A 23982-nucleotide genomic window follows, 5' to 3' on the forward strand; every position below is an offset into this window, starting at 1 on the left:
ACTTATAATTCACTGTATCACAATTCCAGTGGGTCAGAAGTTTACATACCCTAAGTTGACTGTGCCTTTAAACAGTTTGGAAAATTCCAGAAAATTATGTCATGGCTTTAGAAGCTTCTGATAGGCTAATTGACATTATTTGAGTCAATTGGAGTTGTACCTGTGGATGTATTTCAAGGCCTACCTTCAAACTCAGTGCCTCTTTGCTTGACATCATGGGAAAATCAAAAGAAATCAGCCAAGTAGACCTCCACAAGTCTGGTTCATCCTTGGGAGCAATTTCCAAACGCCTGAAGGTTCATCTGTACAAACAATAGTACGCAAGTATAAACACCATGGGACCACGCAGCCGTCATACCGCTCAGGAAGGAGACGCGTTCTGTCTTTAAGAGATGAACGTACTTTGATGCGAAAAGTGCAAATCTATCCCAGAACAACAACAAAGGACCTTGTGAAGATGCTGGAGGAAACAGGTACAAAAGTATCTATAGCCACAGTAAAACGAGTCCTATATCGACATAACCTGAAAGGCCGCTCAGCAAGGAAGAAGCCACTGCTCCAAAACCGCCATAAAAAAGCCAGACTACGGTTTGCAACTGCACATGGGGACAAAGATCGTATTTTTTGGAGAAATGTCCTCTTGTCTGATGAAACAAAAATAGAACTGTTTGGCCATAATGACCATCATTATGTTTGGAGGAAAAAGGGGGAGGCTTGCAACCATCCCAACCGTGAAGCACGGGGGTGGCAGCATCATGTTGTGGGGGTGCTTTGCTGCAGGAGGGACTGGTGCACTTCACAAAATAGATGGCATCATGAGGGAGGAAAATTATGTTGATGTATTGAAGCAACATCTCAAGACAGCAGTCAGGAAGTTAAAGCTTGGTCGCAAATGGGTCTTCCAAATGGACAATGACCCCAAGCATACTTCCAAAGTTGTGGGAAAATGGCTTAAGGACAACAAAGTCAAGGTATTGGAGTGGCCATTACAAAGCCCTGACCTCAATCCTACAGAAGATTTGTGGGCAGAACTGAAAAAGCATGTGCGTGCAAGGAGGCCTACAAACCTGACTCAGTCACACCAGCTCTGTCAGGAGGAATGGGCCAAAATTCACCCAACTTATTGTGGGAAGCTTGTGGAAGGCTACCCGAAACGTTTGACCCAAGTTAAACAATTTAAAGGCAATGCTACCAAATACTAATTGAGTGTATGTAAACTTCTGACCCACTGGGAATGTGATGAAAGAAATAAAAGCTGAAATCATTCTCTCCACTATTATTCTGACATTATATATTCTTAAAATTAAGTGGTGATCCTAACTGACCTAAGACAGGGACTTTTTATTCGGATTAAATGTCAGGAATTGTGAAAAACTGAGTTTAAATGTATTTGGCTAAGGTGTATGTAAACTTCAGACTTCAACTGTAAGTGAACTCTGGCCAATGAATCAATGATATTTATTGATCAATAAACTGCCAAGGAGAACAGAGCAGCTGTAGCAGTACTTCTGTCCTCTTCCATGCTGAAATTGAATAGCCTATCATAGGGTATTCACCAAGACCTGTTGCACAGAATCCTGCCTGGCAACAGTTGACATCAACGTTGGTAGACTTTTATGGAATGTAGTTGCTATAAGGGATGTAATTCATTTTTTTATCATGAAATGTTGGGACCAACAGTATACTCCCCATGTAACGACTGCACACACTATTTCACTATTCATATCCACAGTGACTCGTTTATCAAGCTGAGAAAATGAACATAATATGGGAGAAATAGGCTACTTCTGGTGTTATGGCAAATTCATTCCATTAATTAAAAACTTCCTTTGGTAGCACATTTTGCTTGTAATGTTTGATTTGTACAGTGAACTCCTACACTAAGGTGGACATTTACAGAATGGTGCCAACCAAAAGAAACTGGGCGAACACATCCGACTGGTTTGGGACATGTACTGTACTTGTGTTTCAGGAAACAGTTTGTTACACTTGATAGGATGATAAGGACTTTACTTACTCCTTCAATTGTTGGTTATGAGGTTATGTTATTTGACCCTTTTGTATGCTAAAATATTTGACTTAACCTCTTCAAGTCACAAAGTTGTCAAATCACAATTTATTAACGTGTATTTCACAAGTCTCAACAGACTACAGAGAAAATAAAAAGCCAGGTGTGTATGACTGGCACTGGGAAATAACTGGTCGATTCTCATATACCAGGGTTCCCCAACTGGTGGCCCGAGGGTGATTTTTGGACATAAAATACTTGAAAAACACCAGCAAATCAGCTCCAAGTGATTTTAATTTGGGAAATCTGTTCCAAAATATTCCCACGCATAATATAGATACACTGAGTGTACAAAAATCTAGGAACACCTTCCTAAAAAGAAATCTATTCATCAGGGAATGGACTCTACAAGGTGTCGAAAGCATTCCACAGGGATGCTGGCCCATGTTGACTCCAACGCTTCCCACAGTTGTGTCAAGTTGCCTGGATGTCCTTTGGGTGGTATAGACCTACCTGATACAAACGGGAAACAAGAACAACCCAGCGGCATTGCAGTTGACACAAACAGGTGTGCCTTGCACCTACTACCATACCCCATTCAAAGGCAACTAAATATTTTGTCTTGCCCATTCACCCTATGAATGGCACATACACAATCCATGTCTCAATTGTTTTAAGGCTTAAAAATGATTCTTTAACCTGTCTCCTCCCCTTCATCTACACTGATCCACACTGAAGTGGATTTAACACATGACATCAATAAGTGATCATAGCTTTCACCTGGTCAGTCTATGTCGTGGAAAGAGCAGGCGTTATGATGTTTTCTAAACTCAGTGTATGTGTTCTGAAATGATTATCTTTTAGTGAAATATACAGTATGTCTGGTCAATTTGCGATTTGTAATTATGTTCCGGCCCCCTTAAGAAAAAATCTAGTCATATACTGTACATTCAACTCAGACTGGTAACAGATGCAGCAAGTTGTGCCAAATGTTTTTTTAAACCTTTTTTCTCCCCAATCGGTAGTTACAGTATTGTCCCATCACTGCAACTCCCGTACGGAGCCCGCCACAGGACTCGCTAGAGCGCAATGGGACAAGGCATCCTGTCCGGCCAAACCCTCCCCTAACCCAGATGACGCTGGGCCAATTGTGCACCACCTCATGGGTTTCCCAGTCACAGCCAGCTGCGGCAGAGCCTGGACTCGGAACCAGGATCTCTAGCGGCACAGCTAGCACTGCGATGCAGATGCAGTACCTTAGACCACTGCACCACTCGGGAGGCCCATGACAATTTATTTGACATAAACATTGTTAGGCATGTAAGATCTCCAGGTTAAACAATGGAGGCCAGAGTATACAGTTTGAAAACAATCTTTATTTGGAGCAGTGTTGGGATCAGTTGAGAGAGAACACAGTGTGTCTGTGTGGATGTGGAAACTGATCTGGGATCAGAACATGCCTTTCCTGTAGCGGTGGATCAGCTCTGAAACGTCCTCCTTACACACCTTTATCCAGCCGTCCTCCTGCATGTGGTACACTGGACAAACACACAGACAGTTACACATACATGCATTTAAAATACATCAATTCATTTAAAGGTATTGTTTACATTTTAATTTTCCTATGGCTTCAGCATATAATAAATCCTAACGAGATATGATTATAATTCAATATTTAGTTTTAACCTCTTACATGGAATTCACACCTGGAATTTACACAACAAACACCTATCTGTGATTCACATGGTCACACAAGAAATGACGTAGTCAAGTCAAATCAAATCAAAATAGTCACAGAACGAGTATAGGTTTAGAACAAGGTCACTCACGGTTGACCACTCCTCCGGAGTAGGCGTCTCTGTGTGTGGCGTGGGTGATGCCGCGGCGGCCCAGCTCGTACGCCTCCTCAACCGTCATGTCCTCATGGTAGCCGCTGTCAATCACTCCGTACGCATAGCTGCTACCACAACCAGTAGAGAACATACGACCGGAGAGACGTGTGGCGTTGTCATCCACGTAGTACAAACCAGGGCCCTGGACAGCAAGACACAAATAACTAGAAACTCATCAATAGACGTGACAACATGAAGGCACTCCAATGGTAGTCAAACATGTTGGGTACCATAAGGGTGAAAATGTAGGCGTTCAAATAGACATGCACACTCGCGCACACACGCACATACCCCACACACACATACCACACACACACACCACACACGTACACTCCACTCCTCACCCACCCTGTACCTTATTGTCCCAGCCAACGATCATGCTGCCCATGGAGAGGCCCATGCCCCTGTATCCCAGCATCATGTTACACAGCAGCTTAGAGGCTGCAGACACTGAGATCCTTTGCTTGTTCCTCAGTTTGTACAGCCTGAGACACAAAGAGATGGAGGGTCAGTCACTGTATGAGACTAGGCAGTCAGAGTGCTAACACACTGGTTTACCTCCTGATACATTTTAACACCCCAGATACCTAAAGGGTCAAGGCATTAATATGGCTTAGAAGCAGACCAAGAAGCCTAAGATAGGGAGAGGGGGAGTCTAGATCAGCATTATGGACAAAACGTTAAGTAGATGGTAACCACAAAGTCACTGGGTGATACTGATATGGTTGTGAGGTGATTACTTTATGTCTCATGCATTTGTTATGAGTGTAAGGAAATTGATTGGTAAATGTTCTCTTCATCCAACCCATGCCTATAAACCTGACTTACACAGGCAGGCATTGATGACTGTGATATTAACACCACGTAACTGTATAGTAGGACTCAATCCCAAAGACATGCTCCAACAGACCTGCACTCCTTAGCCAGCAGTCTCTCCCAGTACTGGCAGTCAGCAGCACTGCCGGACATGGTCCCCAGCAGGTAAGGGTTGATCTCTATCACCTTGTTAGCCTCCTTCGACGCTACAGGGAAAGATAAATACATGGCAACGGGGTTAGAGAATGTTTACTTTACGTTTGGTTATAGATCTCTGGGGAACTGAGATACATTCTGCATCTGGCGGTGTGGGACGTGTCTACGACTGCTTCTGGAACAGAAATCTAACGGACCAACTCAAGGCTGATCACATCAACCTTCCCAAGGTAAATCACATCAAAATGGATGATCTTACAATCACCACTTGTAGATTTGGTTTAGTACTCACAATACAGTAGGCAGTTATAGAAGTACCAGTAGTATGTAATAGATCCTTTATAGCTTAGATGTTAGAGCACGGTGCTTGTAACACCAGGATAGTGGGTTCTACTCCCGGGACCACCCATATGTAAAATGTATGCACACATTACTGTAAATCGCTTTGGATAAAAGTGTCTGCTAAATGTCATACATGCAGTATGTATGCTATTACTGGTTTATTACTGTGTATAGGTGTTGTCGGATGAACACAAGTGTATGACAGAAATGAGATACTAATAGCTAGTTTTCTTAGGTTATAAATCTGAACCACATGCAACCAAGACTCTGCGAGGCTGATGGGGTGAAGTGGTTTTGGTTATCAAGGAAAGCTAATCCTTATGGAATGTGATGTTTACCAATGTAGCTGCCAGCTGAGGCCCTGGAGTCCACAGCCACAATGACACCATGGCGGAATGTGAAAGCCAGGGTAGTAGTACCATGGTTCAGATCAATGGACACACCACCTTCACTGCTGCATGACTTGAGGAACCCTGAGGGCTAGCGAGAAAGAGAGCAATATAGAGGAGAACTGAGAAATAGATTGATCCACTCGTTTAAAAATGAGTGAGACAGCAGCTTTAGTGAGCATCTTTTCTGGAGTGTGTGTGCGCACATGTATGGTTGTGCGTACAAATGTGCTTGAGGTGAGTTGTGCTTCTCCATTGAACCATGCGTAATTCTATAGTTCACTTTACATCCTCATCATCACAGAAGAAACAGAAACTACATGCAAATTGAAAGAAGCTTAAAATTGATTTTGGCACATACCCAAGATCACGGTCTCCTTTAACAATCTAATATGAAGACTAATTGGAGCATTGCCATTTTTTTATTGAATATCATGAATACATTTTCCAATATTTCTTATTAAAAAAAGAATAGGATACTCACATCCACTCCAACGGGAACAGAAAATTGCTTATTCGGTCGGTCGATAAAATGCCCTACTCCTGTTCCAATAATCTGCCCACGAAGTTCCGAGTAGGATTTATAACCACTTACATCGAAAAGGGCCATACTGATTCAATCAAATATACGAATGTAGACTCAAATATAACAATATAGGCTATCTCTTCATTAAATGTGAAAGCGAAAATACAGCCTTAGTTTGCTCGGTTGCATCAAGGAAATGTCTTTCCTTACAATGCATACGAAACCGAAAGGGTTTTTAAGGTAACTTCTCATTCGTGATCGTAAAAGTTACCAACACAGTATCTGTAGGCTAATGTGTATTTGACTTTAGCCTAGCCAAGCCTATAGTCATACTGATAAACATGTGTTAATAGTCTTAATATATCACAACAATATACAGTAAATTGAGTGTAAATGTATCTCACATTTGGCCAATCGCAGAGCATTATTTGGGGTATCGTCATCAGTAAATATGGAGACGTACCTGTTAATAGTTTTCATGTGGTAAACATTATGGTGTATTACGTTTCACAATTTGTTCACTATTTGAAACATTTAAAATATCGAAATCCCCTGGAAGGTAGTTGCAGGTATATTCTTCATTGGTGAACCATGGCAAGATTATTAAAAACATACATAAGAATGAAGGTGATGTGAGTACTGTGCTAAAAGGGAAAGCTAAAAGTGAGGGAAAACTCAAACACTTTGTTCATGAAAAAGAATGTAGACTTTTTATTCAATCAATCACTTTACAATATTTCACCCACTAGCCTAGGCCTATTACCTGTTCAAAATGTATCGCTGACTACAGTTCATTCAACTAAGATCTTTATGTCACAATGATTTTATGGCTTTGCATTGTAGTGTCACCTAGTAGTCAAGTCTTGTCATTATCAGGTATCTTGTATTCATTTATTTTATGTCTGAATATTGTGATTAGTCTCTGTGTGACTGTCTCCAGCTTCTCTGTCGTTTCAGAGTGGTCAGGTTCAGGCGGTATCCATCCGCTGGACTGTCTCCTGCACCACCTCCAGCTCCAGAGGGACTATTTTCTCTGTCAAAATAGACGTTGTACCTGTGCCATACTTGTATCTCTTCCGCCTGAATGAGAGAGGGCGAGAGAGAGAGTGAGAGAGAGTGGGAATGAGAGAGAAGAGAGAGAAATGAACCACTGTTTTGACAAACAACAATAATTTTTTCGCAAATATGCTGTCTAGACTAATACTTGAAGCACAATCTGAGGATGGTGACATCATTTACCTCTTGTCTTTGTACTCTGACTCCTGGTACGGCCTGATGTAGTCCACCCCCTGTTTAGTGATGACACAGATATCTATGTTGTTTCCTGAGCCCAGGTCACTCATGATGCCAGAGTGGATGGCATCCCGGACCAGCTCCTTAGCCTCCTCCAACTAGTAGGACACAGGGATTGGGAGTGAGTGAAGGGACTGGGATTGGGGAGGTAAGACTACAATACATCCAGCTTAATGTAAACAAATCTAATGCGTTCTTCATGGCGAGTCCAATGACTTAACTCTTGAGACTTGAACTCTATCGACGCGATAGCATATGAACTAAATGTATGACAACTTCTAGCCTGCCTAAGGAAATGTCACAGACCTCCATATTAGGTTTGAACCTGTCCTCCAGAATCCCCAAAGCAGCCAAGTCACCAGACCCTACACAAAAACACAATTCAAAGTAAAACACGTATGAATCAACTAAATGTAATTATTTATAGATTATTCATGACTAGTCGATTAATCAACTAATAATGGCCCAAACTAAAACAATATATGGGTGGATGCTTATGTATGCTTGACACAGCAGCAGTCACTCACCCATTGCAAGGTATTGCACATTGTCTATGCTCCCATAGGGCCCCACTGTGTAGAGGTGATTACCGGTACAGTCCACCCCTCCTAGGATTAGACTGGCCCCTATCTGGCCCCGGTACCTATGAGAGAATGATGAGATAGATTATTAACAAACAAGAATTGCAGAATGTATTTCAACAGAATGTAATGTTTAAATGGGCAATCTGCGATTGCTACATCAATTTTTGGACTTTTAAATGAATGATATATACCCATTGATTCTTGAAGAATGTAACTTATAAATGCCTCATGAGCTTATTAGTTCAACTGTCGTACCCCTATCAGAACCCAAAATAGAAGCATTTTTTACTCCAATGTTTATAAACAATGTAATTGTAAACAAACACTGAATAGCCTCAAAACATGGGCCTAGATTCAGTCAGTTCAGCTTTAACCAGCGATAACCGAAAACAGCAAAGCATAGCATAGCTTTTGTTTAGGCGATGTCGGAGGTGTAACTGCGTTGGAGCGGTCAAATCCACAAGTGGTTCGCCAGCGTTATACCCATCGCGAACATTGCCATAGGATGCACAGAGTCGCATTAGTAGAAATCCCATGCAGTCATGTTACAAGTTCGAACACCGGAATGTGTGACGTAATCTACACCTCGATTAGGCTGACAGGAATCCTTATTATTTTGTTTCATGATTTTCAATTTGAGCGTCATTATTTCTATAGAGCCTACACTTTCACGTTCTGAACTTGTAACACAAATGGTGTGGCTTTGTGACAATAGCCACACGAGCAGCCGCTCACCGAATCGTCAGCTCCAACGCCGTTAAACCTCTGACATCGCCTGAATAGAAACAATGAAATGCGATTGTTGGTTATCACAGGTTAACAGTGAACTTACTCAATCTAGGCCACGGTAAAAAAATCTAATAATTGACCTCACAGATGGTCAGTCCTTTCATCCAGAGCTTTGTCAATTAATTTGAGAGTGGTTACATTTCTCCAGCCACATCTCTCAGCTGTTTACCAAAGCAGTGGCTGGGTAACCGCTTTGTTGTTTTTTAAACTGCAGATTGCCCCTTAAATGCTCTAACGAAGTGTAGTGTTCAATATTCCAATGCAGCGATTCCCAACTCTGTTCCCCGAGTACCCCCAACAGTACATATTTCTGTTGTGGCCCCGGACAAGCACACCTGACTCCACTTGTCAACTAATCAGCAACCCCTTGACAAGTTAAATTAGGTGTGTTTGTCTGGGGCGTCGACAAAAATGTGTGCTGTTGGGGTTACTCGAGGACCGGAGTTGGGAACCACTGCTTTAATGGAGAGTGGTAAAGATACACACACACCTGAATAGCATGTCCTGCAGTATGTTTACTGCCATCACGACACGTGGGTTCCTGCCGCTGTTCATAGAAAAGATGGTGAGGTTGGAGGAGAGCAGGTCGGTGGTCTTCTCTGTATCCGCTGCAGTTCCTGCACCACAGCAGCTGACAGAGGGAGTAGGCAGGAGAGAGAGGAGAGGAGAACAATGGATGTGCGGGCATGGATATCTCAAATAAAAGGGACAACCTCCATTTTTTCACGACTCTTCCACTTCTCTCCTACACACGACAATCAATTCCATTCTAAACATAAGTCACACATTGACTACCCCTTAAAACAGGTGTAGGCCTACTCACTATATATTGGGGGAGATGTAGTGGATCTTGGCACACATCTTATCAGCCACCACTTCACCGGAGGTGGCCCGCGTGTCTGCTCCCAGTACCACTCCCTCCTGCACAAACAAGGCCCCAAAGAACACTCCATTTAATACACAATTCATTTCAATACATTTTGTCCATCATTATTGTCTTTTTTAAGTCAAATATAGACAGGCAAGGATCATGATAAGGAACAGGGAAGAAAAATGTAAACACAACATGCAACAATTTCAAAGATTGTACTGAGTCACAGTTCATATAAGGAAACCAGTCCATGTAAATAAATTCATTAGGCCCTAATCTATGGATTGCACATGACTGGGAATATAGATATGCATCTGTTGGTCACAGATACTTTAAAGAAAAAGTAGGGGCATGGATCAGAAAACCAGTCAGTATTTGGTGTGACAATAATTTGCCTCATGCAAATTTGCCTCATGCAGCGTCTCCTTCACATAGAGTTGATCAGGCTGTTGATTGTGGCCTGTGGAAGGTTGTCCCACTCTTCTTCAATGGCTGTGCGAAGTTGCTGGATATTGGCGGGAACTGGAACATGCTGTGGTACACGTCGATCCAGAGCATCCCAAACATGCTCAGTGGGTGACATGTCTGTGAGTATGCAGGCCATGGAAGAACTGGGACATTTTCAGCTTCCAGGAATTGTGTACAGATCCTTGCGACATGGGGCTGTGCATTATAATGCTGAAACATGAGCTGGTGGTGGTGGATAAATGGCATGACGATGGGCCTCAGGATCTCGTCACGGTATCTCTGTGCATTCAAATTGCCATCGATAAAATGCAATTGTGTTCGTTGTCCGTAGTTTATGCCTGGCTATACCATAATCCCACCGCCACCCTGGGGCACTCTGTTCACAACGATGACATCAGCAAATCGCTCCCCCACACAACGCCATACACGCTGTTTGCCATCTGCCCGGTACAGTTGAAACCGGGATTCATCTGTGAAAAGCACACTTCTCCAGTGTGCCAGTGGCCATCGAAGGTGAGCATTTGCCCACTGAAGTCGGTTACGACGCCAAACTAATGTCAAGTCAAGACCCTAGTGAGGACGACGAGCACACAGATGAGCTTCCCTGAGATGGCTTCTGACAGTTTGTGCAGAAACTCTTTGGTTGTGCAAACCCACAGTTTCATCAGCTGTCAGGGTTGGCTGGTCTTAGACGATGCCGTAGGTGAAGAAGCTGGATGTGGAGGTCCTGTGCTGACATGGTTACAAGTTGTCTGCGGTTGTGAGGCTGTTTGGACGTACTGACAAATTCTCTAAAATGAGGAGGCTTATGGTAGAGAAATGAATATTAAATTATCTGGCAACAGCTCTGGTGGACATTCCTGCAGTCAGCATGCCAATTGCACGCTCCCTCAAAACTTGAGACCTCTGTGGCATTGTGTTGTGTGACAAAACTGCACATTTTAGAGTGGCCTTTTCTTGTCCCCAGCATAAGGTGCACTGTGTAATGATCATGCTGTTTAATCAGCTTCTTGATATGCCACATCTATCAGGTGGATGAAAATGTTCACTAACCGGGATGTAAAACATTTGTGCAGGAAATTTGAGAGAAATAGTTGTTTTGTGCATATGGAACATTTCTGGGATCTTTTATTTCAGCTCATGAAACATGGGACCAACACTTTACATGTTATATTTTTGTTCAGTACAGTGCTTGACTTGGGCTTGTGCTCACCGGAGCTGAGTACAAGCACCTCAAATGTTCTACTGCTTGAGCTCCTGTTCCTCTTATAGAATATTAGCTCAAAAGTATTGTGTAGCTCCTGCACCTAAATATAAAGAGTACCTATAGTATGTCAGTCCAAATCAAGCACAGGTTCATTATATTATGTTAAATGAACTTAAAATATATGAAATGGGACCAAAATGAAATTTGGCCCACTATATGGATCTTCCACTTATTAGAGATGCCTTCCCATTTCAGTGGACATCACTCTCACCTTGCACACTAGTCCAGCTATGGTGGTCCCAGTCTTCATAGGCTTAAGTGTCTTGGTATGTCCTCCCTCAAGCAGGCCCTCCAGAGCAACATTTCTGTTTGATGAAGATATAGACCAATCAAATACACAATACCAATACAGTGTACCACAAAATCATACAAAGAAAAGCCCTGTCTAATGATGACCAGATCAATAACATTGCAATCAGCTGATTAACACATAGAAGTATGACTTTCATTAAAAGAAAATGCAGAAAGAATCAAATGCAGCCTTTAAAATGATTTAGTCTTGCGGGTCTTTTTATAAAACATATTTTCATAGATTATACGAGTTATTACTTTCACTTTTGATATAGCCTTGGTATGAGAATAGATCAATAATTACGATTTACAAAACAAACTCAATATTATTATCCTTAAAAATAAAAGGGAAATCATACCTGGCGACGTTCTCGAAATTAAATCCCGATGTAGGTATTTCGAGAACATTTGATAGCGCCATACCTGAAAAGGGTTATTTTGCACTCACTTGTAAGATTCTGACTTCCCTACAACCCTTTGCACGTCGCACGAGGTCGCAATATTCTCGATCTGATGTGACCCTACAGTATGTGACTAAGGAACGCAGTTTTATCCCTCTTTTTCATCGGCGTTAATAATGGAAAGACACTTAATGGACTCTCAAATTAAAGGAGTTAGCACAGGCGTAAGTAAATTGTTTTTTATATATATTTTGTATCTGATAATGTTATACATTTTCCTAAATTGAAACAGCGATATACAGTAGCCTACATTTTGGGACCAATTTACCCTCAGGATTTTAGTTTTAGGTTGCCTTGTTGATTTTGTCATTAATTCATCTCGGTACACTAAAGCTGAAATTCATCTAAAACGTTTATACATTTAACTTAATAATAATAATAACTTCATATTTTCTGAAGAACAAAGGGCTGAATTTACTTTCGTTTTCGAGTCATTCATCTGCAACTCAAGCTCAGGGTAGAAATTAACCTACGTACATGCTCCCAAAATCCCAACTACAGCCCATCTATTGATTGTATAGACCAAGGGTGTCAAGCTCATTTTGCTCTGGGGGCCGCGTTCAGTTTTTAACAAGGTCGGGAGGGCTGCACTGAAAATTGGTTATATTTCTATTGGTTATAAAAAAAAAGTCCTCTAGCCATCGAATTTAGCATGCTCCCTGTATGAAAGTGTATGAATGTAAGTCATTTCTACACAGTTTCGATTTGGTTTTAGTCATTTTAAAGTATATTGACTTTTTTAACACAAACCACCCGTATTGGACCCTCTCACCGGCCGGATGTTTAACACCCCTGGTAAAGACCATATTCATAAGGAGGAAAATAACCTTAGATCAGATATAATAAATGTCATAAATATACAGTGAGGGAAAAAAGTATTTGATCCCCTGCTGATTTTGTACGTTTTCCCACTGACAAAGAAATTATCAGTCTATAATTTTAATGGTAGGTTTATTTGAACAGTGAGAGACAGAATAACAACAAAAAAATCCAGAAAAACTCATGTCTAAAATGTTATAAATTGATTTGCATTTTAATGAGGGAAATAAGTATTTGACCCCTCTGCAAAACATGACTTAGTACTTGGTGGCAAAACCCTTGTTGGCAATCACAGAGGTCATGCGTTTCTTGTAGTTGGCCACCAGGTTTGCACACAACTCAGGAGGGATTTTGTCCCACTCCTCTTTGCAGATCTTCTCCAAGTCATGAAGGTTTCGAGGCTGACGTTTGGCTACTCGAACCTTCAGCTCCCTCCACAGATTTTCTATGGGATTAAGGTCTGGAGACTGGCTAGGCCACTCCAGGACCTTAATGTGCTTCTTCTTTGTTGCCTTGGCCGTGTGTTTTGGGTCATTGTCATGCTGGAATACCCATCCACGACCCATTTTCAATGCCCTGGCTGAGGGAAGGAGGTTCTCACCCAAGATTTGACAGTACATGGCCCTGTCCATCGTCCCTTTGATGCGGTGAAGTTGTCCTGTCCCCTTAGCAGAAAAACACCCCCAAAGCATAATGTTTCCACCTCCATGTTTGACGGTGGGGATGGTGTTCTTGGGGTCATAGGCAGCATTCCTCCTCCTCCAAACACGGCGAGTTGAGTTGATGCCAAAGAGCTCCATTTTGGTCTCATCTGACCACAACACTTTCACCCAGTTGTCCTCTGAATCATTCAGATGTTCATTGGCAAACTTCAGACGGGCATGTATATGTGCTTTCTTGAGCAGGGGGACCTTGAGGGCGCTGCAGGATTTCAGTCCTTCATGGTGTAATGTGTTACCAATTGTTTTCTTGGTGATTATGGTCCCAACTGCCTTGAGATCATTGACAAGATCCTCCCGTGTGGTTCTGGGCTGATTCCTCACCGTTCTCATGATCATTGCAACTCCACGAGGTGAGATCTTGCATGGAGCCCCAGGCCGAGGGAGATTGACAGTTCTTTTGTGTTTCTTCCATTTGCGAATAATCACACCAACTGTTGTCACCTTCTCAACAAGCTGCTTGGCGATGGTCTTGTAGCCCATTCCAGCCTTGTGTAAGTCTACAATCTTGTCCCTGACATTCTTGGAGAGCTCTTTGGTCTTGGCCATGGTGGAGAGTTTGGAATCTAATTGATTGATTGCTTCTGTGGACAGGTGTCTTTTATACAGGTAACAAACTGAGATTAGGAGCACTCCCTTTAAGAGTGTGCTCCTAATCTCAGCTCGTTACCTGTATAAAAGACACCTGGGAGCCAGAAATCTTTCTGATTGAGAGGGGGTCAAATACTTATTTCCCTCATTAATATGCAAATCAATTTATAACATTTTTGACATCTGGATTTTTTTGTTGTTATTCTGTCTCTGTGTTCAAAAAACCTACCATTAAAATTATAGACTGATCATTTCTTTGTCAGTGGGCAAACGTACAAAATCAGCAGGGGATCAAATACTTTTTTCCCTCACTGTATGATCATACAAATATATAATTTTTATTATATCTTATATATATCTTACATCTAACTGATTATACATGCTCTGCATTTGATCTCCTACAGACCACCATCTTGGCGGTGACGTTCAATGGAGGGGTTATCATCGGCTCAGATTCCAGGGCGTCCATTGGAGGGTAACATGCTGACCACACCGCTCATGTTACATGCGCGAGCGTTGCAAAATAAATGTACACATACATGTTATTCAATCATTGCATCCAAACTGCTCACGCACGTCAACAAACGTCTGCGTAGCCAGGCGCTAAAATAGAGCTTGGTTCTATTTGTGATGCTTGACCTGCTGCAAGTCCCGCCTCTCCCATCTCCTCATTGGTTTTTAGGAGCATATACCCACGTGGGTGATTGAAAGATGAACTGAGGTCCACACTCCAGTCCAGTCGGTGGTGGTAATGCACCAAGTTGGTTGCCAACCGCCACAAAAAGTCTAATGAAAAAGAAGAAGACTGAAGGAGGAGAGATTACTAGAAACTAACTCAGTTTACCCTTTTATCTGTGGATTAATTGTCGGAGTAGAGGACCTTGTGCATTTAAGGTAAAATAACAACCCGATGTTTATATCCCAGGACAAATGAGCTAACAACAGCAAGCCAGCCATGAATGTTTAATGCTTTTCAAGCTGGCCCCAAATTAATATAGTTGGTTCAGAATTAGTTTTGATATTTCAACCTGATCGTGTCTGGTGCGGATGAACAAAATCAAGACGCACGCGTGCGCCCTGTCTAGTCTGCATGTAAGGAGGATCTTCAACACCTATTAACACCTAGACCCAAGTTAATCATATTGCCCCTCTTTTCCTCAAGACATGTCTTTATGATCAAATACGTCTGTGACACGCAACATATTAAATAAATCAGCCATCATTTATAGCAATATATACATTGGAATGTGTCACCAGGAGTCTATCTAATGTGTCTCTGTCTCCACTTCACTCACAGGAGCTACGTGTCCTCTAAGACCATCAACAAGCTGATCCAGGTCCATGACAGGATATTCTGCTGCATCGCCGGCTCCCTGGCAGACGCTCAGGCCGTCACCAAGGCTGCCAAGTTCCAGATCTCCTTCCACAGGTATAGACCACCCTGTCCCTTTCCCTGTCCCTGGCCTTGTCTGGATCGACATAGCTCATGATGATTGATGTCAAACTAATGAAGCTTGACTGATGTGTGATTGATTTGTATTATTATCAGCAACAGGGAGACCTCCATTTTAGAGGTGGTCTTTGTAGTAATGTGCGGCCTACGTTTACATTTTAGTCATTTAGCAGACACTCTTATCCTGAGCAATTTACAGTACCAATTAGGGTTAAGTGCCATGCTCAAGGGCACATTGACAGATTTATTTTGACCTAGTCAACTCGGGGATCAAACCAGCGACCTTTCGGTTACTGGTCCGAAGCTCTTAACCGCTAGGCTACTGCCTCTTGAACTACAATAGACATAGAAACAAACTGTGGAATAATCCTGATGCTGAATGATGACACCCATGTCTTTTCTGTGTCTGCCCTGTGTGGTAAGTATCCAGATGGAGTCCCCTCCTCTGGTGAAGGCAGCAGCGTCCGTGTTGAAGGAGCTGTGCTACAACAACAAGGAGGAGCTGCAGGCCGGCTTCATCACTGCAGGCTGGGACAGGAAGAAAGGGCCACAGGTGAAGCCCTGGGGCATAACAAACAGTCAAACAGACATATAGAATAGAACACAATAGAATTGAACACACATGATTTCTGACTGTTATCTCACCTGTAGGTTTACACAGTGGCCCTGGGCGGTATGTTACTTAGTCAGCCGTTCACCATCGGAGGATCAGGGAGCACATACATCTACGGTTACGCCGACGCCAAATACAAACCTGACATGAGCAAAGAGGAGTGCCTACAGTTTGCTAAAAATGGTACAAGTTGATTTTCCCTTTAGGCTTCCTTGTTTTATCCGAATGACACTGTTTTTATATAGGATAAAAGATGTCAGATATTGAATAATTTTTTATATTTTTTAATGAAAACATCTTCCAGTGGGACAAGAGAGGGATTGTAGGATGGGTTTGCGATGGGATTATTGGCACTGGAACACAACAGATCTGTTTCCCGAAAATGTGGAAGGATATGGTTCCATACCCATCTCTGCCTGCCATCTGACCTATTTTCCTCTCTTTCCTCCCTCCCCCTTCTTTTTCTCCTGCTCACCCCACCTAGCTCTTGCCCTGGCTATGGGCAGAGACAATGTCAGCGGGGGCGTGGCACACCTGGTAGTGATCACGGAGGAGGGGGTGGAGCATGTTGTCATCCCTGGAGACAAGCTGCCCAAGTTCCACGACGAGTAGTGACACTTCAATCAGCCAATCAGCTGTGACACTCTGTGAGAGGAAATTGGAACCTTCCCCCAACCATTCACTGTTGTTCATACTGTACATGCAGCATTTGGTGTTCATAGGCCTAACTATTCACATCGGTTTTGGGACTGTGGTTAGAAATAAACACTACTGATTTCCTAGAGTACAATGTGAGAATCTTCTCTGCTTCTGCCTATGTGTTTTCTAATCCACACTGTGTTCACTTTGTTTCTGTGCTTTATATATTTTTTTATCTAATGACCTTTGTATGGAATCAATAAAATCAAAGTAAAAAATATATTTACACTGCGTGTAAGTTTGTTTGATTAGAAATGTGTCAATCTGACAGTCCCCACTATAATTGATTAGGCTATTTCTGAGGGAATACGCCCCATTTACTTTGAGGCATCACTAGCAATAGATTAGTACATATGTTCAAATCAAATTTTATTTGTCACATGCGCTGAACAGGTAGTAGACCTTACAGTGAAATGCTTACTTATAAGCCCATAACCAACAATGCAGTTTTAAGAAAAATAAGAGTTAAGAAAATATTTACTAAATAAACAAAAGTAAAAAATATAACAAAATGAGGCTACATGTAACAGTGTAGGTTCCGTCCCTCTCTTCGCCCCAACCTGGGCTCGAACCAGGGACCCTTGCACACATCAACAACTGACACCCACGAAGCATCGTTACCCATCACGCCACAAAAGCCGCGGCCCTTGCAACGCAAGGGGAAACCCTACTTCAAGTCTCAGAGCGAGTGACGTCACTGATTGAAATGCTATTAGCGCGCACCACCGCTAACTAACTAGCCATTTCACATCGGTTACATATATACAGGAGGTGCCAGTCCCGAGTCAATGTACAGGGCTACAGGTTAGTCGAGGTAGTTGAGGTAATATGCACATGTACACTACCATTCAAATGTTTGGGGTCACTTAGAAATGTCCTTGTTTTTGCATTTGTGGGTTCGATTACAGGCTCAAAATTGCCAGAAACAAAGACTTTCTTCTGAAACACATCAGTCTATATTTGTTCTGAGAAATGAAGGCTATTTCATGCGAGAAATTGCCAAGAAATTGAAGATCTAGTACAACGCTGTGTAATACTCCCTTCACAGAACAGTGCAAACTGGCTCTAACCAGAATAGAGTGGGAGGCCCCGGTGCACAACTGAGCAAGAGGACAAGTACATTAGAGTGTCTAGTTTGAGAAACAGACACCTCACAAGTCCTCAACTGGCAGCTTCATTAAATAGTACCCGCAAAACACCAGTCTCAACGTCAACAGTGAAGAGGCGACTCCGGGATTCTGGCCTTCTAGGCAGAGTTGCAAAGAAAAAGCCATATCTCAGACTGACCAATAAAAATAAAAGATTAAGATGGGCAAAAGAACACAGACACTGGACAGAGGAACTCTGCCTAGAAGGCCAGCATCCCTGAGTCACCTCTTCACTGTTGATGTTGAGACTGGTGTTTTGTGGGTACTATTTAATGAAGCTGCCAGTTGAGGACTTGTGAGGCGTATGTTTCTCAAACTAGACACTCTAATGTACTTGTCCTCTTGCTCAGTTGTGCACCGGGGCCTCCCACTCCTCTTTATATTCTAGTTAGAGCCAGTTTGCGCTGTACTGTGAAGGGAGTAATACACAGCGTTGTACGAGATGTTCAGTTTCTTGGCAATTTCTCACATGGAATAGCCTTCATTTCTCAGAACAAGAATAGACTGATGAGTTTCAGAACAAAGTTATTTGTTTGTGGCCATTTTGAGCCTGTAATCGAACCCACAAATGCTGATACTAGTCTAAAGAAGGCCAGTTTTATTGCTTCTTTAATCAGAACAGAACAGTTTTCAGCTGTGCTAACCTAATTGCAAAAGGGTTTTCTAATGATCAATTAGCCTTTTAAAATGATAAACTTGGATTAGCTAACCCAACGTGCCAATAGAACACAGGAGCGATGGTTGCTGATAATGGGCCTCTACACCTATGTAGATATTCCATAAAAAAATCAGCCGCTTCCAGCTACAATAGTCATTTACAACATGAACTATGTCTACACTGCATTTCTGATCAATTTGATGTTTTTTTATGGACAATTTATTTTGCTTTTATTTCAAAAACAAGGACATTTCTAAGTGACCCCAAACTTTCGAACGGTATTGTAGGTAGGGGTAAAGTGAGCCTGATATAACTAATGCGTATTTAAATCTGTGTTTACATGACAGCAACATACAAATCATAAAAATGAGTAAATATTGGTACAACTTAAAACTGTTATATAATGACTGAGAAAGTTATAGGCGCACAAATATGATACCCCAAAACATGTTAACCTCTCACCATTACAATAACGGGAGGTTCTTTTTTAAATATATTTATGCCTCTGTAACTTTCTCACTCATCATTATTTACGATTCATTCAGGACTATCAGTAATCATGGTAGCATCCACATTAATGTAGAAGTGTTTAGAAACATATTCTATTCTTATTTACAATAAAAGTGACTCCAAAATGACACAAAACATTATTTACCATTCCTTTCTATTGGGCACAAAATAATCTGTAACACATCCAAAACAAACACCAAATGCATCCAAACAACAAGTTTGTAGAGTCACAAGCTTGATGTAGTCATTGCGTGCTAGGAATATGGGATCACACTACTTAATTTTAGACTACTCTACTACACATATAACTTAATCTGTCCCAATACTTCTGGTCCCCTAAAATGGGGGGACTATTACAAAAAGTGCTGTAATTTCTAAACGGTTCACCCGATATGGATGAAAATACCTTTACATTTAAACGGACAGTTTACACTTTAACCTCATTGTCATAGTACCATTTCAATTCCAAAGTGTTGGAGTACAGAGCCAAAACAAGAACAAAATATTGTCTCTGACCCCATGCTTTTGGAGCTCTGTATGTTTCTTGGGAAATTATTTCAGCCTCTCACTGACAATCTAACTTTCACTTTCATTTTCTTCGGGAAAATGGTGGACCAGACAGAAAGGTATGACATGACGGCTTCTTTCTCAAATATCTTTAATAGTTGATTCTAAATACAAAATTGTAGTTTAATAGCAATCGTTCGCGTATGTCCTAAATGAGGCGTCGTTTGGTTTTAAATTGCATGTTTTCTTTCTCTTTCCATTTCGCGTTGAGTCAATAGGCCTCTCACACACCGTGCTCACTGAACAGGTATCAACGCGACCAGACACTTATTATCTATCGTGCGCAAAAATAAAGTGCTTCAAGATGTTAGAAGAATCATCAGAGCCAGGGTGGCTATCTGAAGAAGTAAAAACCGGGGTGAGTATGATTTGATGACATTTATGGAGGTGGAATTGATATTAGCCTATAATGTTGGGGTGTTCATTCTGTTTTTGTTTATTTATTTGTAGGAATGTATAAATATAATATATTGCCTTTTCCAAACGTGAGTCAGTCTCAAAGTGAACTTAGCTGTGTTGAGTCATTCAATTGAGTCATTTAATTATGCCCGCAAGACAGTTTGGAAAGCGCTTAATCAAAATTGTGTCTGTTTTCCTTTCAGACCACCATCATTGCTATTGAGTTTGATGGAGGGGTGGTGCTGGGCTCTGACTCTCGTGTGTCTGCTGGGTAAATCGCTGTTCCAAGTCTTTGAAAGCCAATCATTTACTATGAACATTCAATAAGTGATGGTCCTCCCTCAACCCTCCGTTTTCCTCCATCCATCCTCCCTCTTCTCTCCATCTCTCACAGGGAGACTGTGGTGAACCGGGTGATGAACAAGCTCTCTCTCCTCCATGACAAGATCTACTGCGCCCTGTCAGGCTCGGCTGCGGACGCCCAGACCATCGCTGAGATGGTTAACTACCAGCTGGATGTGCACAGGTATTACCCGTGTTAACCGCTGCATGGCTATTTATTGTGGTCGACAGTAGCTCTAGTCCTATGTATAACACATTTAGTTGAGTTAAATGTATGGAAAAGGTTAATAGGCCTTCACTGTGCATTTTCTCATGTTCTCATTTTATTTTTTATTTTTATTTAACCTTTATTTAATTAATTAGGCAATGGGGGATTGCCTTTATACAGTAGATGCAGTTAAAGAATTCTGCTATTAAGCTGTGGCTTATGTGACTTGTGACCTCTTTAACTCAGCATTGAGGTTGGAGAGGATCCTCAAGTTCGTTCAGCTGCCACTCTGGTGAAAAACATCTCGTACAAGTACAAAGAAGAGCTGTCAGCACATCTCATTGTTGCCGGGTGGGACAAGAGAGGAGGGGGACAGGTCAGTCGTTACATAGAAATGCCACATCTATAAACACTAGTCCCATCTGTATTCATTTCTTTATTGTGTACCTTTCGGAACATTGTCTTGCATCTTGAACATTTAAACGGATGCCTGTAGCTCAGAAGAGGTCATTTTTAATTTAATTGAACAATTTTGTAATAGTTTTGAGTGTATGCTTAAATGAACTTTTAGTACAATTAGTAGGGGAGAGCCGGGACAAAAGTAAAACGGGGTGAAAGTAACACACCCATTTTCTTAGATGAGACAGGAGCTAGAATCAGATAGTGAAGTCAGCACGTTCCTAATGCAGAGGATAAGCTCCCTGCAACAAAAAAACTGCCCAGTCCGACTAAGTTATCAACAAAAAGTGGTTTTGAGCGATGTAAGTACACGGACGTGTTTTTCGGTTATAAAGTTGTGTTGAATTTTTTAAGGTTCCAAACACATGTTGTTTTCTTAACCCATTTAGTGACTAAATGACAGCATAGGTTTCAAGTAAAATCCTAGCTAGTCTTGGTTGTTAGCCTGGGAGACGTTACAGGAGATATGGGTGGGATTAATGTAACACAATGTTAGCTGATGACCTGGATTAAAATAAAATAACTTTAAGCACAGGCCATTGTCTCTTCTAGTTCATAATGCTTTTATAATGTTATCAAAATATCAACAAGTGATAATGTTTAAAAATGTGACATGACATCATTAGTATTATGCCTTAATCAAATGACTTGATGGATCAGCTTCTCAAAAAAGCTTTTATCGACAGGTTAGTGGTTAAAAACATATATCTTTATGATTCTGGGGGTCAATTAACTTGTGTCAAGCCATGGTAATGTGATAAGCATGATGAGTTTCTGTTTGTGAAGAGAATAAAAGCGTTTATTCTATCAAGACTCGAGGAGCGCGCCTGATAAGGACAGCTGGAGATAACCTGATTGGTAGGGCTAAGATTTTTTTTATTATAATAAAAAATATATATATATTTCACCTTTATTTTAACCAGGTAGGCCAGTTGGTGATAAACATCTCGTTCTACATTCCCATTGAAGTGAGATGAGAAAATGATGGTTAATATCGCTATTATGTGATCCATTTTAGTCTGCTTAATATTGTAAGGCAAAATATTGTGGTTGCGCAACATTGCGATGTTGATACACGGTTGATTTTCATACATTTAGAACTTGTAGCATTAATTATTCAAATCGACACGAAAATGTATTTATGGCTGATAGTACATTCGTTGAAAGTAACGAGCATTACAAATCAGAAACATGGAGATAAGACAGCTATTGTACACTTCTCGCCAGCTGTAACTTCCGTCCCAAGGCTGTGTTACTCCCGCCCCGCCAGCAGGTACAAAAGTAACGTTGCGGTAGTTCTGTTGCAGGTCTATTTCATTTAAACTAATTTACCCTAGAAATTAAATTACAGTTGCTAATGGTAGAGGACATATATAAGTTGAATTGTCATGAAATATGGTCTCTCTAGCTCTATCGATCTGAGTAATTAGGAAAAGTCCTAAAAGTGTTACTTTCGTCCTGGTTCTCCCCTACATAATCAAACTCACAGTTGTTCACTAGTCTGCATAATATTTTACTTCAGAGTTTGCTAGGTTGCTGTGCTCAAGCATCCCCCTCTCATTGATCCCTCCCAGGTGTACGTGACCCTGAATGGCCTGTTGTCCAGACAACCCTTTGCGGTCGGCGGCTCCGGAAGCGCTTATGTCTATGGGTTTGTTGATGCAGAGTACCGGAAGGCCATGAGCAAAGAGGACTGCCAACAGTTTGTTGTCAACAGTGAGTGACATTGCACTTTTAAAATAATTCTATGTGTTGATATATGACCTAAACAGCATGAATTAGAAGCTATTAAGATGTTGTATAATTTTTTATAATATATTCTCCCTCTCTCTTTCTTCACTCCTCTCTCAGCACTTTCATTGGCCATGAGTCGAGATGGTTCGAGTGGGGGTGTGGCCTACCTTGTCACTATTGATGAAAAGGGTGCAGAGGAGAAATGCATCCTGGGCAACGAGTTGCCCACTTTTTATGATCAGTGAAAACTGAGTTGTGAAAACTGAAACACTCAAGTTGTCTTAGTTATTGAACAGTGAGTGGACATATGGCCGACTTATGAACAAACAGTACTATTCAATCTACACAGGAAATAGAATGTTTGCATATCATGCTGGCACAATGTTAAATATTCTCATCCCCACATCACTACACATACCATTTTTAAATGATTTATAATTGTTAAGCCCTCTGTTGAAGACACTGATTTTATTTTGGGTACCTGGGGACCTCATGCTGGACTGTGTCTTTGGGTGGTTCACAAGTCAATAAACCATCAATCAATTAAACTTTCTTTGGATATTTCTCTGTATGTTTATTTTTTTTCAACACCAAAACAACTATTCAAGAACTATTCTGCAACCATGAAAAGTGTTGGTAATTTTTGTTATTATGATGATGTTTACCGGGATATAAACCATGCACTTGTGAGGCCATGGGAATGTTCGTAGCAAATTGTACTAATTTTAGGTGATGAGTCATCAGTTACCAAGTGGATATGAAGCCAGCAGGTTTCATTTTTTTAGCTCATTGTTGACTTGTGTTCATTAAAGCTAGCCTATGACAGACCTACATTAGCCTACTTAGGTTTTCCTAGTGAGTGGTTCAAGTCAAATAATAGACAATATATCAGCTATATCAATGTGGTTAA

The 23982-nt window shown here is 41.4% G+C and overlaps 4 protein-coding genes across 6 annotated transcripts; 2 read left to right on the plus strand and 2 right to left on the minus strand.

The window, feature by feature from the left end:
* Nucleotides 1–3364: 3364 nt before the first annotated feature.
* Nucleotides 3365–6365, minus strand: LOC115173547 (proteasome subunit beta type-8-like). Its single transcript, XM_029731735.1, has 6 exons — nt 6088–6365; nt 5553–5694; nt 4811–4922; nt 4256–4385; nt 3838–4042; nt 3365–3546 (listed from the first exon to the last, which is right to left on the minus strand). The coding sequence occupies exons 1-6, from the start codon at nt 6211–6213 to the stop codon at nt 3458–3460; spliced, it is 804 nt and encodes a 267-aa protein (XP_029587595.1). The 5' UTR covers nt 6214–6365; the 3' UTR covers nt 3365–3457.
* A 451-nt stretch (nt 6366–6816) lies between these two features.
* LOC115173549 (proteasome subunit beta type-7-like) lies at nt 6817–12201 on the minus strand. Its single transcript, XM_029731737.1, has 8 exons — nt 12052–12201; nt 11613–11706; nt 9619–9716; nt 9286–9426; nt 7950–8065; nt 7729–7787; nt 7369–7520; nt 6817–7209 (listed from the first exon to the last, which is right to left on the minus strand). The coding sequence occupies exons 1-8, from the start codon at nt 12111–12113 to the stop codon at nt 7098–7100; spliced, it is 834 nt and encodes a 277-aa protein (XP_029587597.1). The 5' UTR covers nt 12114–12201; the 3' UTR covers nt 6817–7097.
* On the plus strand, nt 12180–17267 carry LOC115173551 (proteasome subunit beta type-6-A like protein). The gene is made up of 6 exons (XM_029731742.1): nt 12180–12317; nt 14687–14757; nt 15580–15711; nt 16159–16288; nt 16387–16531; nt 16833–17267. The coding sequence occupies exons 1-6, from the start codon at nt 12270–12272 to the stop codon at nt 16958–16960; spliced, it is 654 nt and encodes a 217-aa protein (XP_029587602.1). The 5' UTR covers nt 12180–12269; the 3' UTR covers nt 16961–17267.
* Nucleotides 17268–19896: 2629 nt separating this feature from the next.
* Nucleotides 19897–23633, plus strand: LOC115173550 (proteasome subunit beta type-9). 3 transcript variants are annotated; one of them, XM_029731740.1, is made up of 7 exons: nt 19897–19989; nt 20149–20288; nt 20533–20600; nt 20724–20855; nt 21126–21255; nt 22913–23054; nt 23190–23633. In XM_029731740.1, the coding sequence occupies exons 2-7, from the start codon at nt 20235–20237 to the stop codon at nt 23315–23317; spliced, it is 654 nt and encodes a 217-aa protein (XP_029587600.1). In that variant the 5' UTR covers nt 19897–19989; nt 20149–20234; the 3' UTR covers nt 23318–23633. The 3 variants fall into 3 exon arrangements, with proteins under 3 accessions (XP_029587600.1, XP_029587601.1, XP_029587598.1); XM_029731741.1 differs by having other exon boundaries at nt 19955–19989; nt 20142–20288; XM_029731738.1 differs by lacking the exon at nt 19897–19989 and having other exon boundaries at nt 20001–20288.
* The last annotated feature ends 349 nt before the right edge of the window (nt 23634–23982 follow it).

The sequence above is a fragment of the Salmo trutta genome, chromosome 34, assembly GCF_901001165.1.
Source record: "Salmo trutta chromosome 34, fSalTru1.1, whole genome shotgun sequence".
NCBI classification, from domain to species: domain Eukaryota; kingdom Metazoa; phylum Chordata; class Actinopteri; order Salmoniformes; family Salmonidae; genus Salmo; species Salmo trutta.

Bases quoted from the DNA above. Each gene is read 5' to 3' on its own strand.
- LOC115173547 (XM_029731735.1), bottom strand. From the start codon at position 6,213: ATGGCCCTTTTCGATGTAAGTGGTTATAAATCCTACTCGGAACTTCGT. The intron at 4,923-5,552 runs GTAAACATCACA...CTTTCCCTGTAG, and splicing joins CTCAGCTGGCAGCTACATTG to CGTCGAAGGAGGCTAACAAG. The intron at 4,386-4,810 runs GTCTGTTGGAGC...TTTGTGTCTCAG, and splicing joins CTGCTGGCTAAGGAGTGCAG to GCTGTACAAACTGAGGAACA.
- LOC115173549 (XM_029731737.1), bottom strand. From the start codon at position 12,113: ATGGCGCTATCAAATGTTCTCGAAATACCTACATCGGGATTTAATTTC. The intron at 9,717-11,612 runs GTGAGAGTGATG...TTGTTTGTGCAG, and splicing joins TAGCTGGACTAGTGTGCAAG to GAGGGAGTGGTACTGGGAGC. The intron at 8,066-9,285 runs GTGTGTGTGTAT...ATTCTCTCATAG, and splicing joins CTGCAGGACATGCTATTCAG to GTACCGGGGCCAGATAGGGG.
- LOC115173550 (XM_029731740.1), top strand. From the start codon at position 20,235: ATGTTAGAAGAATCATCAGAGCCAGGGTGGCTATCTGAAGAAGTAAAA. The intron at 21,256-22,912 runs GTCAGTCGTTAC...GATCCCTCCCAG, and splicing joins ACAAGAGAGGAGGGGGACAG to GTGTACGTGACCCTGAATGG. The intron at 23,055-23,189 runs GTGAGTGACATT...CTCCTCTCTCAG, and splicing joins CCAACAGTTTGTTGTCAACA to CACTTTCATTGGCCATGAGT.
- LOC115173551 (XM_029731742.1), top strand. From the start codon at position 12,270: ATGGAAAGACACTTAATGGACTCTCAAATTAAAGGAGTTAGCACAGGC. The intron at 12,318-14,686 runs GTAAGTAAATTG...GATCTCCTACAG, and splicing joins TTAAAGGAGTTAGCACAGGC to ACCACCATCTTGGCGGTGAC. The intron at 16,532-16,832 runs GTACAAGTTGAT...CACCCCACCTAG, and splicing joins CCTACAGTTTGCTAAAAATG to CTCTTGCCCTGGCTATGGGC.